General features: G+C 40.0%; 1 protein-coding gene across 3 annotated transcripts; it reads left to right on the top strand.

Moving 5' to 3' along the window:
- The first annotated feature begins 3,709 nt into the window (after positions 1-3,709).
- On the top strand, positions 3,710-15,277 carry TMEM19 (transmembrane protein 19). Of its 3 annotated transcripts, none has more exons than XM_064655643.1 (7): positions 3,710-3,798; positions 4,035-4,185; positions 7,185-7,298; positions 8,650-8,787; positions 9,109-9,363; positions 10,369-10,578; positions 13,433-15,277. In XM_064655643.1, the coding sequence occupies exons 2-7, from the start codon at positions 4,056-4,058 to the stop codon at positions 13,594-13,596; spliced, it is 1,011 nt and encodes a 336-aa protein (XP_064511713.1). In that variant the 5' UTR covers positions 3,710-3,798; positions 4,035-4,055; the 3' UTR covers positions 13,597-15,277. The 3 variants fall into 3 exon arrangements, with proteins under 3 accessions (XP_064511713.1, XP_064511714.1, XP_064511712.1); XM_064655644.1 differs by having other exon boundaries at positions 3,754-3,798; positions 4,035-4,173; XM_064655642.1 differs by lacking the exon at positions 3,710-3,798 and having other exon boundaries at positions 3,858-4,185.

The following is a 15,277-nucleotide window of genomic DNA, read 5'->3' as shown; positions in this document are numbered from 1 at the left end:
TCGATTACATCACACTGCCACGAACCCGCCAAGGTAAGCGCTATGTGCTTACTATGGTGGAAGCCACCACTGGATGGCTGGAGACGTACCCGGTGCCTCACGCTACTGCCCGAAATACCATCCTGGGCCTTGAAAAACAAGTCCTGTGGCGACATGGTACCCCAGAGCGCATTGAATCAGATAACGGAACTCATTTCAAAAACAGCTTAGTTGCCACCTGGGCAGAGGAACATGGCATCAAGTGGGTGTACCACATCCCATACCACGCAGCAGCCGCAGGGAAAGTTGAACGACATAATAGACTGTTGAAAACCACCCTGAAAGCGTTGGGTGGAGGGACAGACAAGAACTGGGATCAGCATCTAGCAAAGGCTACATGGCTAGTTAACACCAGAGGTTCCATCAACCGAGCCGGTCCTGCCCAGTCAGAGTCCCTCCACACCGTGGATGGAGATAAGGTCCCCGTGATTCACGCGAGGGGTGTGTTAGGGAAAAAGGTTTGGGTTGACCCTACCTCGAGCAAAGACAAACCCATTCGTGGGATTGTTTTTGCCCAAGGGCCCGGCTGCACCTGGTGGGTGATGCAGGAAGATGGAGAAACTCGGTGCATACCTCAAGGAAACCTTACTCTGGGGTGAGCTGGCTGTAACTGTATACTTGTATCTGTATGTAACCCTGCACCTGTATCTGTATGTGTATCTACCTATTAGTGGATGTGTATATAGTTGGAGTATTGCATGTACGTATGAGGATCGAAGATTTAACTTGATAAAGTGTGGCAGCATGGGGAAGGAAAATTAGGGGTGGATAATGTTATAGACTAGGAAATCAGGGAATTTTCCTTCCCCCTGCCCCACTCCAAGGGAAAGAAACGGAGTGAGCGGGGGGAAGGGAGGTTATTAGCATTACTAAAGATGTAGCCAGCCTGAGTTGATGGCCCATTTGGAGAAAGAAAAGAAGGGGGCAAGGAGGCAGGAAAGGGGGAAGCCCTGGCCGGGAAGGTGAGAGGAGGGGTTTGGGGGTGGCTAGCTCGGGGTGCGGACAGGCAGTTGGGTTTGGGAGGGGGACTGGAGGTCTAGCTGCCTTTTGGTTATTAATCCTGGGGAGTTCGACCTTTTGTGCTGTTGGCTTCGACCTGCCTGACTGTCCCGCCCGCCGGAGCTGTTGTGCTTCATCGGAGAGTTTTGCTTGCCCACGGGAGAGGAGAAAGAGTTTTGGAGACATCACCGCCTGAGACTGCAGTGAGACTTTGCCACTCAAGACAGCGGTGAGTTCCCGTGGGAGTGGGCAGCCTGCTTTCCTTTTTGTCCCCACGGAGACGAGGACCCCCCATCTCCTCGGCTTCCCCACGCGGCCCGGGATCACCCCCTCGGTCCCCCTCTTCCCGCGGGTGATTGCTGGAGCCCACTGCGCCCCTGCCGACCACAACCAGGTACTGCAGGCCCTGCAGCTCCAGCGGCCCAACAGCGCCCCCTGCCGACCACGACTAGATACTGCAGGTCCTACACCCTCCAGCGGCCCAACAGCGCCCCCTGCCGACCACGACTAGATACTGCAGGTCCTACACCTTCCAGCGATCCAACAGCGCCCCCTGCCGACCACAACCAGGTACTGCAGGTCCTACAGCTTCAGCGATCCAACAGCGCCCCCTGCCGACCACAACCAGGTACTGCAGGCCCTGCAGCTCCAGCGGCCCAACAGCGCCCCCTGCCGACCACAACCAGGTACTGCAGGTCCTACAGCTCCAGCGGCCCAACAGCGCCCCCTGCAGACCGCAATTAGGACCGTGTTAAAGGACAGAGGAGTACTCTTTTAGGCTTGTTGTTGTGGTTGTTGTTGCTGGTGTTGTTTTGTTTTGTGTTACTTTTTTTTTTTTTTCTTCTTCTTTCTTTTTGCTAACATTCATATATTTCTTAATAAAGGGTTGTTATTTCTCCTGTTTTTCCACATTTTCCTCGAGTAAAGCCCCTTAATCTGACACTACAATTGCAGAGAGAGAGAGGAGTTTGGTCTACCTCACAACTCATCCTCTTTAGCAAACAGTCTAGTCTCTTCAGACTTAGACAACACGCAAGTGTTAACTTTTACCTTTGGAATAGGCCTACTCTCTTCAGCTAAAATCAGGTATCTGAAAATCTTTGCAGAATATGGTCCTTAGTTTAGGTAACATCTGAAGAAGCTCTGAGTGATAACTGAGTATTTTTTTCACACAAACATATACCGAAGTTTCTGTTGCAAAAGAATCCACAACCTGGACTGTGTTCAAATCCTGTTAGAAACCTACTCCAGAGGCTGAATGAAAAATAATAGACCATGCCTCAAAGATAAATGGGTGCCAACAAGCCAGAAATAATCTTAAATTCAGTAGGGAAATTATCAACTCTTAAACTAAGAATATTCACTTGAATTTTCTAGTTTAAAAACTATTCCTGTTGTATATAAAAGATCTTTTACTTCCCTTTTTCCTATTACTCTGCCTCTCAATGAATACTTAAATAAATATTCTATTCTGCTGCTCCCACAAGTCCACAAACAAAAAGCACCTGAGGTTGGTGATGTTCATGAGATGACTCATCTGTACCAGTGTTTATAAACTTGAAGGTTTTGGTCTACCTTCCACTGAACAAATCCTGAATACATAACTGCTACGTCAACATTATCTTCTGTGATACCCAAAGTCTTGATTATTTCATTTATTTCTTATGTATTTTTTGTTTGAGGCTGCTCCCTAAAAACAATGGAGTTTTGAAAAGCTGTGGAGTTTTACTTCATTCTGTGCTTTGTTGACAAAGCCTCTGATGTGTTCAAGTGGGAGCCTTTCCTGTAACAACTGTCAACTTATTTACAACTTGAGTGTTTTGAGAGTAAGTCTGGTATGCCCCAAGAAAAGCTATCAGGCAGATTTGGCATGTTTTCATCCCAAGGCAACTTTAGGAAACATTTAAAGTCTCTTTCTTCTGGTGCTAATGAACTTTGCAGTGTTCCAATGAGTTTCAAACCTCATCCAGACACTCATTGGTACTGACTCACAGGAATCAACCAACAAACGGTTTGTTTGCCAAAGACACAGGGTTAACCCCACAAATATGTCTTCTCCCTTTCCACGATTTCAGTGGGTCTATATAGCAGTTTTATCATAAATGCCATACACTCTTACATTTCTATGGTTAGTAGCTGATAAACTAGACAGTTAAGCCCACGTTACAATAGCATTCTATTTTACTTAGGCCTTAGACACATTTTCTGGCTTTCTTGATAACACCTGTCTTTGTGCCTAAAAACAAGGGTTCGTTACCTATCTATTTCTCCAAGCCTGTTTATGTGGTTTTGAAGCAACAGTTAGTTAACTATCTGTCTCTCGCACAAGGGCAGTTCCCTATTTGTAGCTAGCAGTTTTGCCTATTTGTTTAAGTGTTCTAATTTGCTAAGTCACACTAAACAAGGCCTGCTTATGCTAAGTCCAATTACAATTCTTTGTTTCAGTATCGACAATTTTCAACAGATTTCATGCTTTTCATGAGTGTCATTGCTGGTTTTATTTCGCAAACTGGATCTCTATGGGCAGCGCCTGGCGAAGACCCCGTCCCGATACCAGAGAGGGGAGAAATCTCCACAGAGCTGCACAGAGCGCAGGCACCGCCCGGGCGCGGCCGCGGCGCCCCCAGGCCCGAGCGACTCCCGCTCTCTCCCGGCGGCGGCGGCGCGGGCGGGGCCGGGCTGGGGCTGTGGCGGCGGGCGGAGCATGCGCGGCGCGGGCGCGGGGCGGGATGGTGGCGGCGTTGACGGTCAGGGGAGCAGGTCAGTGACGGAGCCGGGCGGTGCGAGCGCCTCCGGCCACCCATCGCCCAGCCCGGCCCCGAGCCGAGCAGGGGGGCCGCAGGAGCCTCCCTATGAGCGCCTCGGTGCCTCCTGGCAGCGCCGCGGGGGCGGTGCGGGCCGGGCCCGGCCGTGGCTCTCGCCGGTCGGCAGGGAGAGGAGATGGTGGTGGCGGTAGCGGTGTCTCTGATGTGCTGCGCCTTTTGTTTTCCCGCCAGGTGTTCTCCCCCTGGCTTCCCATGCCCTATTACCAGGAGGATTTCTTCAGAGAGTACCTCAAGATGATGGCGAATATGGTCATCCTGAACTTGCTTATTTGTATTTCGCTGGCGTTCTGGATCGTGTCCATGACTGCAAGTACGTACTACGGTGAGTCCAAAGGCCGAGGAGAGGCCGGCATGGCATGACCAGGGGCGAACCCTCCCATCCAACCCCTGCAGGCTTAACGTAAAAAATGGGAAGAGAGGTGTGCACAACCCCGTTCTTTGTCAGTAGAACTGAAAATCTCACCGCTGACGGTACGTGATAGTGGTTTAGAAGGTGCTGACAGCTACCTACTTGCAGCTCCGCCCACGGATCCTGTAGAATTTAAGATGTTGGTATCCTTTGTGATTTCTTTCCCTAAAAGAAAGCAAACAAAAAGTGAAAAGAAAGAGCGAGCTGACAGAGGTCTTTCTGGATGAGGAAAAGTATGTGACAGCACGGGAGGAGTGTGCCAGCCTGTTCTAGGAATGCACATGCAGCAACGTGCAGAACAGGGCATGCAAGAAGAATTCCTTGGTCAAGGAAAACAGAAGCAGAGGTAATAGTATAAGAAGTTGGGGATGTATGCATGGAGTGGCTACCATAGGTGTGTACTGTCAGCTCAATGTTCTGTTGAGGCAGCTGAGGCTTAGTTGTGTACAGCTGCAGGGATGCAAGTGCTCTTTGTGGTCTGTCATTTTGCCTCTAGGGCCGTTCTTAAAGCAGCGTGTGAAAGGAGCAGTACAGCCTTCAGTATCAGTTCAAGTCTAGAAGAGTTTAACTGCTTTTCAGGGCAGGTCCTTAAGACCTCAGCCAGTTTAATTCAGGAAGAGCTCCAGTGTCATTGCAGTGTTGCTGGGAGCGCTTAGGGATGCGGAATGAACACCCTTGACTGCCCAGTGTCACTCTGAATCCAGAAGCTAAAATAAATATACCACCAGTATAAGTTGATTTTGCAATGGCAGTTGGATGTCTCTGCTCAGTGTTTTTCCGTGCTTTGGGTTTTAGGATGGAATATTAGTTCTGGTACAGCATTAAACCTATGTTGTCTGGACACTTCTTTGGCTTGTAGTGAGATGCCACACTTGCAGAAGATAGGCAGAAGTGGGCTTCACAAGCTGGCTTTGTTTGTGTCATTTAGAGCTAACCAAGTTGTATTTAAACATGCAACTTCATTTGTGTATGTCCGCTCTCTAAAGATATAGCTCTCTGAGTTTTTCTGATAATTAGGATATTCCAGTCCCTGCTGTCTCAGGTGATTGGCAGTGAAGAGTGGAACACCCGGTATCAAGTGAATCAAGATATAGGGAGTGATAGAAAGGAGGGGACTGCAGACTAATCCTCCTGTTTGTAGGGAATGATAATGGAACAAGAAGGACATACAACTTCTATTGTTCATTTGCCTGAGACTGTGTAAAGACCTTGGCTTGAGGAGGTGAATGAAATGTATAATAGTTAGTAGGCTTAGTAGATTAAGCCCATACAAGTGATGAAATTCACAGTCTTTAACATAAATACAAAAATATTACAGACATACTTTTATTAATTTACAATTTATAGGAATGCTTAAGCACCAAACAGTAACCAAAATATTGGTAAAGTGGGAGTGCCAAAGAATCCATTATAAACCAATGAATGTGTTCTATCTTAGTCCTAACTGCTTATATTTAGGAGTAATTCAATACCAATACTTTTCTCCCCTTCAGTGAAATACAAAAAGGTTAGTTTAAAAATGTCCTTGAAAAGATGAAAATTCTATTTCTTAGCCAAGGAAAAAGAAACCTTTTGATTTCCAGTACTGCTCACACTGAAGTTTACACTAAGAGCTGCCTTGGTCTGTGATAAGCAATACCAGGCTATAGCACTGGAGGTCTCTTCATACACAGCCACTGCTTGTCTTCTGAATTCTTGAGTCAGCCCTTGTCTGCAAGACTCCCTTGCTCACCTGCTATGGGACTGGGGCTTTTCAGTACACAGAAGAGAAGTTTTTGTCTTGTGAATCTGCACTTGCAATTAGTGTCTTACTGTGATTTCACAGACGTTTTTCCTGCTTTGCACCAAGGAGCCTGTGTATGTGCGAAGGTTGGGGTACTGCTAACACAAAAGTTCTTGTTGAAAACCATCATATTTAGCTCTCCAGCAAGCCAAGCTGTGCCTGTGTGAAGTCTCTATTTTATAAGATTGAGACTTACTTCAAAGCAAGATCTGTGATGTCTTGTATTTGTATAGCATATGTAATAAATAACTTCTCAAGATTTTTAGCTCAAAACTAGATTAACTATTGGCTTTACATTTTAAAAGTTTGTGGGTTTTTCAAACAAAAACTGTAACTTGAAATCTTGCTATAGTCATCAGCTTAAAGGATATTTTTAAGAGCCTTAAATCAAGCTCAGAAGAACTGATAGTGCCGATGTTTATCATAAAGTGGTCACACTGCTTTCACTTTCACCTCATGGATTGTCTTTCTTGGCTTTTTTTGGTATTGAAATTCTATCACAGTAAATAGTGTAGTTCAGGATATAATCAATAGCTTCCTTGTCTCTTAAGACAACAAGGATGGAAGACTTCTAAACTTTAGTATTAAGGAATAATTTCTTTTCGGACTGTTAAATTTCAGTGTTTTACAAGATCTACTTTTGGCATCTTTTGCAATGAACTTTGTGTCCTCCAATTTAAAGTCAAAATGAGGTGCTAAAATATAAAGGCTTTAAGGATCTTACTGCTAAGGCAGTAATTTATTGCATCTGCAGAACAGGAAAATAATATCCTGCTTGGCTCTTGTAATTCCACACCATTCCATAAAGCACTAGTATCCACAGCAACTGTCTTCTAAGGAGACAATTTAATATCAATGTCCTAAATGTATTTATTTCCTTCTGAAATTCTAGAACACTCACCAAAATAAAAGACGTTAATAAAGGATTTATTATTATCCAATTAAAAGATATGTTATTTTAAACAGAAAAGACTCAATAAATTACTGCCTTTCTTCTAGAAGGTAAAAAGTTTTAATCTCTATTAAGATCAGACTTTAAGTATATACTAGAAGATAATAATTTTTCAGATATGAAGGCATTGAAAAGGCTTATAAGGATCATCTGTAACCCTGTTATTTGATTTATCAGGTACTTTACGACCCATTTCTCCATGGCGCTGGCTTTTTTCAGTCTTGGTTCCACTAATTATTGCTGCACAGGGTTTTAAGAAGAAGAGTCTTGATCACAGTGGTGCATTGGGAGGTATGTTTTTTTCTGAGACTATTAAACTAAACATTTAGTAAACAAAGTTAATGTTCTTTTTGTTGTTTGTAATTTTTAAGACTTTACTACTTAGTTCTGTTATAATAAAAGTATAAATATAAGCATATATACCTTAAATTCATACTGATTTTTTTCTCTAAGGCCTGTTTAAACAGGGAAGTTAATTTTGTGATGCTGTTTGTAATCTGATTAATATTGTCATTAGATTTATGTAAACCCAGAGAATTCTTTTAAACTTCAGTACAGTATGCAGTTAAATCACATGTTTTGGTTTAACGTATAGATGGATTCACAGAGAATTAAAGAAATGGCAGAGGTAGTGCTAAAGAAATACCCTAAAACTGATCCATGTCAGCACCCTACCTGCCTAGGGAGGGAACCAGTTAAGAGAACATGATTCTCCTTACTGTAGTAGAGGCGGTTCTAGGCATTTTTTGGCCTGCCAAAAATAAGAAAATTAAATTTGTACTTTAGTTCAAACAAATGACCATTTCAATAAAGTTTTCTTGACCGCATGATAAAAACTGCAGCACGGTGTACAATAGTGTTTATTGAAATTTGATGCAAGATTTCTGGGTGAGGTGATTCACCCTGGTCTTGTGACATTTTCGAAATTAAAAAAACTCTTTTTCTCTTCTTTGTTTTTACCTCTTAATGTAACAGCTCTGCCAGGCGGTTTATATTGGCGTCTGCCCTAAGTGCAGACAATTTTCTTTCAGTCATTTAGAATTGTAATCTCATGATGGGGAGTGAAATGAGACCTCCTTTGTAAAGGAGGACATAAAAATTAATCACCTCCAGAAGCTCAAATACTTAAAAAAATTACAGAAATTAAAAGATGGCATGAAAATCAGAAACGGAAAAAGAAAAGAACAGAAAGGAGAAGTAGCATCTGCTAAGATATGGAGGAGGGTTATAGTGGTTATCTTAGAGACCTTGGACATGGGATTTGATACCTAAACTGATGATAAACTTGCTGATAAAGTCACAGTCACAGCTCTATATCTGCTCCTTATACAAGTAAGAATATTCTTCAGGCAGAGTACTTAAATTTCAGTTACATATCCTCTGGATTTTGCTTTGTGTTTTTTTATTGCTATGTCTTTTATTTTTGCACAGTATTACTGATTTGTGGCAAAAGGAGGTCTTAAAAATCACACAAGCAGTAGCAATTAAATTAGCAATTTAGCAGTAGAATCTGTTACTGCATGATTGTCTTAGGTATCATGAATATACACTTCATATTTAAAAAAAATCAAAATACTTAACTGCTTTGCAAAGCAAGTATTGTTACATGGAGAAACTTGATATACTTCTTTTTTCTTCGTAGGATTGGTGGTTGGATTTATCCTTACAGTTGCAAATTACAGTTTCTTCTCTTCTTTGTTTGTATTTTTTGTTACTTCTTCAAAACTTACTAAATGGAAAAAAGATAGAAAGAAGCAAATAGATTCAGAATACAAAGAAGGTAAGCCAAAATACTTTCATGCTTTTGGATCCCTTGTGGAGAATAAATACTGCATATTCCTTTCAAAGGGTCAGACTAGATGTAACATCCACAGTAGGGAACACTGTTGTTGTGACTCCCCTCTACCCTTATCCCTGTAACATTAGCAAGTGACTTTGCTTTTGCTTCTGTTCTGTTTAATAAATTGCCATATAGTTTCTGTTTGGAACATGTGTCTTTTTAAATTTAACTTTATATATGTGTGTTTTGCTTTTGTCTCGTGCTGTTGCTTGTCAGTTACTGTTGCCTGAAATTACTGAAATTTATTTTTTATTGCTTCAGGTGGACAGAGGAATTGGGTTCAAGTATTCTGTAATGGTGGTGTTCCTACTGAGCTGGCTCTCTTATATATGATAGAAAATGGGCCAGGTGAAATTCCTATTGACTTTTCAAAGGAATACACAGCGTCATGGATGTGCTTATCCCTTTTGGGAGCTTTGGCATGCTCTGCTGGTGATACATGGGCTTCAGAGATTGGTACTGTTATGAGTAAAAGTAAACCAAGATTGATAACAACCTGGGAACAGGTTCCAGTAGGTAAGGTGTTACCTATTCTACATGTTCTGAATATTTTGTTAATCTGTTTTGAATTATGCATCCAACTTGAATAGTTCCAAGAAAGACTGAGAAAAACATCAGAAATCTGGGATTGGTTGGGATGCACCAACACAGGATCCACAGAGCTAAAATCATTCTGAATACTGTCATTTCTCATCTCTATTAAAAGTGTTTATGTTGCTAATAATATAAAGAATACAAGTTATCAACTCATTTTTTTCAGGCATTCATATTTTAATGAGTAGAATATATATATTCAACACAGACAATGCAGAAAATTCACTTCTTAACCAAATCACTCATTTCCTTTAATATCTTACCAAGGGTGTGCAAGTGAAATTTTTGTCTGTCAAACCTTGTCTTCACAGTGAATGTCATTGCTGCCTTAAAGCACTGTGTCTTATCTTGAGTCTTGCTGGCATATTGATCAGTTTCAGATCTTGTTGGATAGAATTTCAATGCATGGGAAGTATTTTTTTACCTTTATATGCATTCTTCAGATTTTTATTCAATGAGCTGTCAACTATCTTCCTGTCTATGGATTTTCTTCTTTTCTTTAAATGTGTTGACAAAATACTACTTCTTAGGGAGGTATTGCTTTAATAACATGCACATCTTGAATCTGGTTGGTCTGGTTTTTGGAACAAATCTCTTTTTATTATCCCGCCCCCACCATGACCTACAACAGATGAGTACCAGGTGACACTGAAAGGTGTGCTGTTTGGTTTTATTTAATTTAATGCTAGTGAATATTTCTAGATAAGTAGCCCTAGAGACAGGAAAAGAGTAGTAATAGACCATAATGGTTCAGGTTAATCTTCTCAACAGCACACTGAGAATTGTAAATAAAAGCTGCAGTAGCAGAGTCTTGTGGATAGAAGGGGAGAAGGTCAGTACAAACAGTTTTGATGTTATGTAAAACATTTGAATAAATATAAGTCTTTAAAAAAAGGTTTTAAATCAGCTTTGTTTTGTTTGATTTAGGTACTAATGGAGGAGTTACATTAGTAGGCCTGCTCTCAAGTTTGCTTGGGGGCATGTCAGTAGGTATAGCCTACTTCATAACACAACTCATTTTTGTGACTGATCTGGAAATATCTGCTCCACAATGGCCCATTATTGTGTTTGGTGCAGCAGCTGGCCTACTGGGATCAATTGTTGATTCATATTTGGGAGCTACAATGCAATACAGTGGTAAGATTCTTCTTTTCTTCCTTTTTTTCCCCCCCACTTTCCTTGTGTAACCTAAAATTGGACTCGAATTTCAAGAAGGGTTGAGGGCATGATTTTTAAATGGAAAAAATACAGAAGTAGCAGCACAAAGGAGAAAGGGAGTAAAAGTAATGGACATGATAATGACAACCAGCAAGGGCAGTGGCTCCTTTTCCAAATTTTGATTTGTTTACTGTAGCTTAATGTCTTTCTGATTACTGAAAGAGACCAGAGATCTCCAACATGTTACCTTGGAAGAAGTCATTGCTGCCCTCTCCTTTTCTATTGTCTAATTATCGTAGCATTTTACAAGAGAAAATGTCAGTTTAATTTTATCCATTTGCTTGGATTAAGTTGTCACTGCAGAAGCTCCATTCCTAACTCTGAAGTCTCAGTTTTAAGAATTAAATAGGAAAAACTCCAGGAAAATGTGAACAATGTTTTATGTTCTTAGTTTTTTCACTGCTTCACAGACTACTGTTTCCTATAAGTTAAGCTTATCATAAACTAGCTGTGACTGTAAATAAAAAAAAGCATGTCTATTTTTTAAAAAAATTGTTGGCTGGCTGATTCTAAATTATTTCAGTGTTTACTCATTGCCCTGAAGGATCATTGCTTGTCAATAAACACTACAGACGACCTTTAGGCTAAGCTGTAAATGTACCCTACATTTAAAAATCATTTAAAAACCATATCTGACACTGTTGTGTTTAACAGCTTGCTTACAGAGAGAACTTAAGTTTCCAGGTTCTGTTGTTGGATACTTATTAGTTGGAAGTCCAGGTGTGAATGTGCAGATGAACTGCCTGAGAAACACAAGGCCCTTAGATCTACCATTGCAGTGAGAAGTACAGACCGTTGTTGATGCTCTGTATTTGGCTTTCCAGCATTTTTTATGCTCTATTCCTTGTAATTCCAGGAAAGACCAAAGTGGAGTGTTCAATCATTTGCTGAATTTTTAGATATTTCTCTACTAAAGAGAAAACACTTAAGCAGTCAGACAATGTTTCAAGCTCCTAATGAGGCAGATGCATTAAGAGGGTGGGGTAAACCTAGCTAATGCATGTTTGCGTTTATTGGCATCTGTTTCTTCTTCATTTCATGTATTTTTTTCATGCTCAGCAACTTCCTTTGCTAGCTCCAGCAGGGACAGTATACAAGTTCCACAGTTTCTTTTACAAGTTCATAAAGACTGCTGGAGTATGTATGCTATATTATGCACATAAATGCTGTGGTACATATATGCTGTGACATAGATGAAATTGTGCTGCTCATGTCATGCATGCTGTTTGGTTTTGTGTGCCTCCTCACTTTAACCTACTTTTCCAGTCTCTTTTCAATGTGGACTCATAAGGAATACTCTAGTCTCTGCAGCATCTTGAGAAACAATATGACAGTGGTGATAAAGAATTGTGTCTTTTTTGAAAACATTAACTTGTACTGCTATTTAGTTCTCTGTGTTTTTCTTTTTGGTAGTATTCCTAGATTTGGTGTATCTAATAGCCTGTGGTACCTACTGTTTCTAAAAGAAGGTCCATCCCCGCCCACACCTTTGTTAATTAAAGCTTTGAATAGCTGTACAGAATTAGATTAAAATTTGCCCATGTTATCAGTCTCAAGCTGTACCTATTCTGTAGGTAACAAAGCTAATGGAAGGACTTGCTGTTACTTTACCTAATTGTTTAAGCTCTGAACCTACACTTTATGTACATTTGAGGGATATATTTAGAAAAATTTATTCCCTCTTTTTCCCAAGGAAACTTACTACTTTCTAAAATACAGCAAATGTTAAGGGTTAAACTGTTAGTCTTTGAAGTTTGATTTTTCTGTAGCTTTTTTGCATTATCTAAAGCTAGATTTAACTGTATGATTCAAAGGTAACAGTAACACCAGCTATATACCTGCCAAGGAGGTTTGTGGTGTGGGGTTTTTTAAGTTTGGTCTGAGATGCCGAATTTTTTTTTTTTTTTAATAAAGCAGCAGCTTTATTTTGAAATTTCCAGGTTGTGGGTGTTGGCAGATATTCAAATCTAAGAAGAAAAAAAAAAGTTAATATAAAATATACTGATTTGGTTCCTTCATATGAACCTTGAATGTATGCATGTACATGTACCCAGGTATACTTCATTACAGTGTGAGTTGGCATTAAAATCAAGCATTCTAGAATGGTATCTTTGTATCAGCATATAGAGTAGTACAGCTGGACAAAATACAGGGTAGTGGTGTGTGTACAGTAGTAGCTAATGAAGCTCAACACTAGAGTATTGATAATATAGAGGCAGAGCAAGAAATTACCTACGTACTAGGGAAAAAAACCCCAGCTGCTGGTAGTATAAAACTGCTCTGTAAATAAAATTTATAAATTCAACCTTTGGAAGGAGCTTGCTTTCTGTCAGATCAAGTAATAATGTTGTTTCCGTAATTTTCCTTTGAAAACAAATACGTCTTGACAGGAAATACATGTTGCTAATCAGTTGTTTCTGTTCAAAACAGCATCCTTTGCTTTAGAATGACTCTTGGAACAGCTTTTTCTTCTTCTGATTTAGCTTGTTTCATTCATTTCTTTGCTGTGAAATTACATAAAGAGGGAAGTAGATTTGACAGAAGTGTAACTTCTCAAAAGAAGTAATTTCTAACATAAAGTATTGCATTTATACCCCATTCTTTGAAGGTACCAAATTAAACTGACTGTAATTTAGTTTAGTCTGATGATGTCTTCTTACAGAGGTTTAACACCATAATGGTAAAATAAATTTAGGAAGCTGCATACACTTGGTTACTAAGTGTCTTTTTAGTTTGGTTGGCATTGTAAAATGAAGTCTTTCTCTTTTCCCAGGTTTTGACCAGAACATTGGAATGGTTGTTAACCACCAAACAAAACACTCCAAGCACATATCTGGAAAACCTATATTAGACAACAACGCAGTAAATCTTTTTTCTTCTGTAATCATTGCTTTGGTGCTTCCAGGCATGGCATGGTTTTTCTGGCCAAGGGGTTGAAATGGTCTAAGGTTTTCTGCATGTGATTGATGTATGTTCAGTCTTACTCAGAGACTCTAAGGGATTCTACTTGAACTCTGTTGAAGAGAGGGATCTGGAACTTCCAGAGAGCCAACTTACTAAGGCTGTAAGCCTCATGTGGCAATCAGCATCTCTCAGGACTTGGAAGGCACTTTGTCAATATGCTCTTGCTGCTCTTCAGATGGATGTAGGTCATTGCCAAGTGAATTGAAGCATTTGCTTCATTTATCTTCATGGAGCTGAAGTGTTGGCATCTGTGTTCTCTCCAGTCTTCAGCATCTGGAAAGGCAAGAAGCTGGAAATAGAAATATAATCCATATCAGTTGGTGTGATGGAGCATTGTGGCTATTGTCCAAACCAGACACAAAGTACACTGCAGCTTTATATAGGCAATGGCAACATGGTTGAAGTGGGTGAGTTCTGCTATTTCCCATAGTTTACAGTACGTAAGATCTTCTGGAAGTATTTGGACAGGGAAGAGAGAGTTAAGCCTTGTTGTCTATTCGATATCCTGATAATATCTCCACTTTCCTGAGAATAGGATTCATAAAAGTGATGCTGCTCCATAATGTCAAGCAACAATCCAAATTTAAAATAGAAAGTGACTAGCTGTTCCAGTAAGAATAATAACTTTTTCTGTGCTTTTTTGGCATCTTTATTTCAAAACTAATGATATTTATGAAGATCGTCAATACTGTGGTAGTTATTAAATAATGTAAAATTAAAGATAACAGTTGTGAATTCACATACATCTCTTTAGAAATAGAACATTTTTTCTATAAGCACAGAATTGTTCCATAATGGTTACCATTCTGACCAAACTATACTCCTGGGTTATTTCTCAGCAGTGGAAATGTTTCCCATTTTGTTTGGGGCTTCTATCCAGAGATGATGGCCTCAGCCAAAGAAGCTACAGAGTTTATCCTTGTAGTAAATGGTGGAACTCATGCTCATAAACCATTTAAAAATGGAAATTTAATTTTTGATGCTCATGCTCCTATGTTAGGTGATTGTGTCTTCCATCATTCATCTGTAAAAGAGATAGAAGTATTTCAGCCAGTACAGATGGTATTTAAACTTTAGCGATACCTTCATAATAACCTCTCACTGTTGACATTCAGAAACTGGGGCCCATACTGTTAACTTATAAAAAGCTTTTTATTTTTAGAGATAGGTGAGTATTTTGTATTGAACATCTGGGTTTTTTTACAAATGTCTTGTGTATATTGCCTGTCTTAGTTCAGTTGAATTGTTTATTATGTCACCTTTGGTGGGAATATTAAAAAAATTTTAACACCTTGAGTTTAGAAATCAAGTCTATATAAATCTGGAATTCATCACTGGAATTAGTTCACTATATTACCCAGTTATAAAGATGATATTTTGAAGTAGTAAAGGCTTTGTGAAAAGAACAAATTCTGTAGCTGCTCTTTGTCTGTTCCTGTGAAAAGGCACAAAATTATAAAAGGAATATATGCACTTAAACTGTAACAATAAACCCTTGGGAATTTTCTGCACTGTTTGGATTTATGCTGCTTCTAAATAAAAGCTGTATTAGTTGTCTTTTAAGATTTTATTAATACTGTTGTGGTTTCTGGAATTGAGAGAGATACAATTTTTGTGAGATACTTTTTTTTCAATTAAATGCCTTATTTTTAGA

This window comes from Pseudopipra pipra, chromosome 5, assembly GCF_036250125.1.
Source record: "Pseudopipra pipra isolate bDixPip1 chromosome 5, bDixPip1.hap1, whole genome shotgun sequence".
Taxonomy (NCBI): Eukaryota; Metazoa; Chordata; class Aves; order Passeriformes; family Pipridae; genus Pseudopipra; species Pseudopipra pipra.
Note: the sequence above shows the minus strand (reverse complement) of the source record. Positions and strands in the feature narration are given on the sequence as shown.

Bases quoted from the DNA above. Each gene is read 5' to 3' on its own strand.
- TMEM19 (XM_064655642.1), top strand. From the start codon at position 3,891: ATGAGCGCCTCGGTGCCTCCTGGCAGCGCCGCGGGGGCGGTGCGGGCC. The intron at 8,788-9,108 runs GTAAGCCAAAAT...TTATTGCTTCAG, and splicing joins AGATTCAGAATACAAAGAAG to GTGGACAGAGGAATTGGGTT. The intron at 9,364-10,368 runs GTAAGGTGTTAC...TGTTTGATTTAG, and splicing joins CTGGGAACAGGTTCCAGTAG to GTACTAATGGAGGAGTTACA.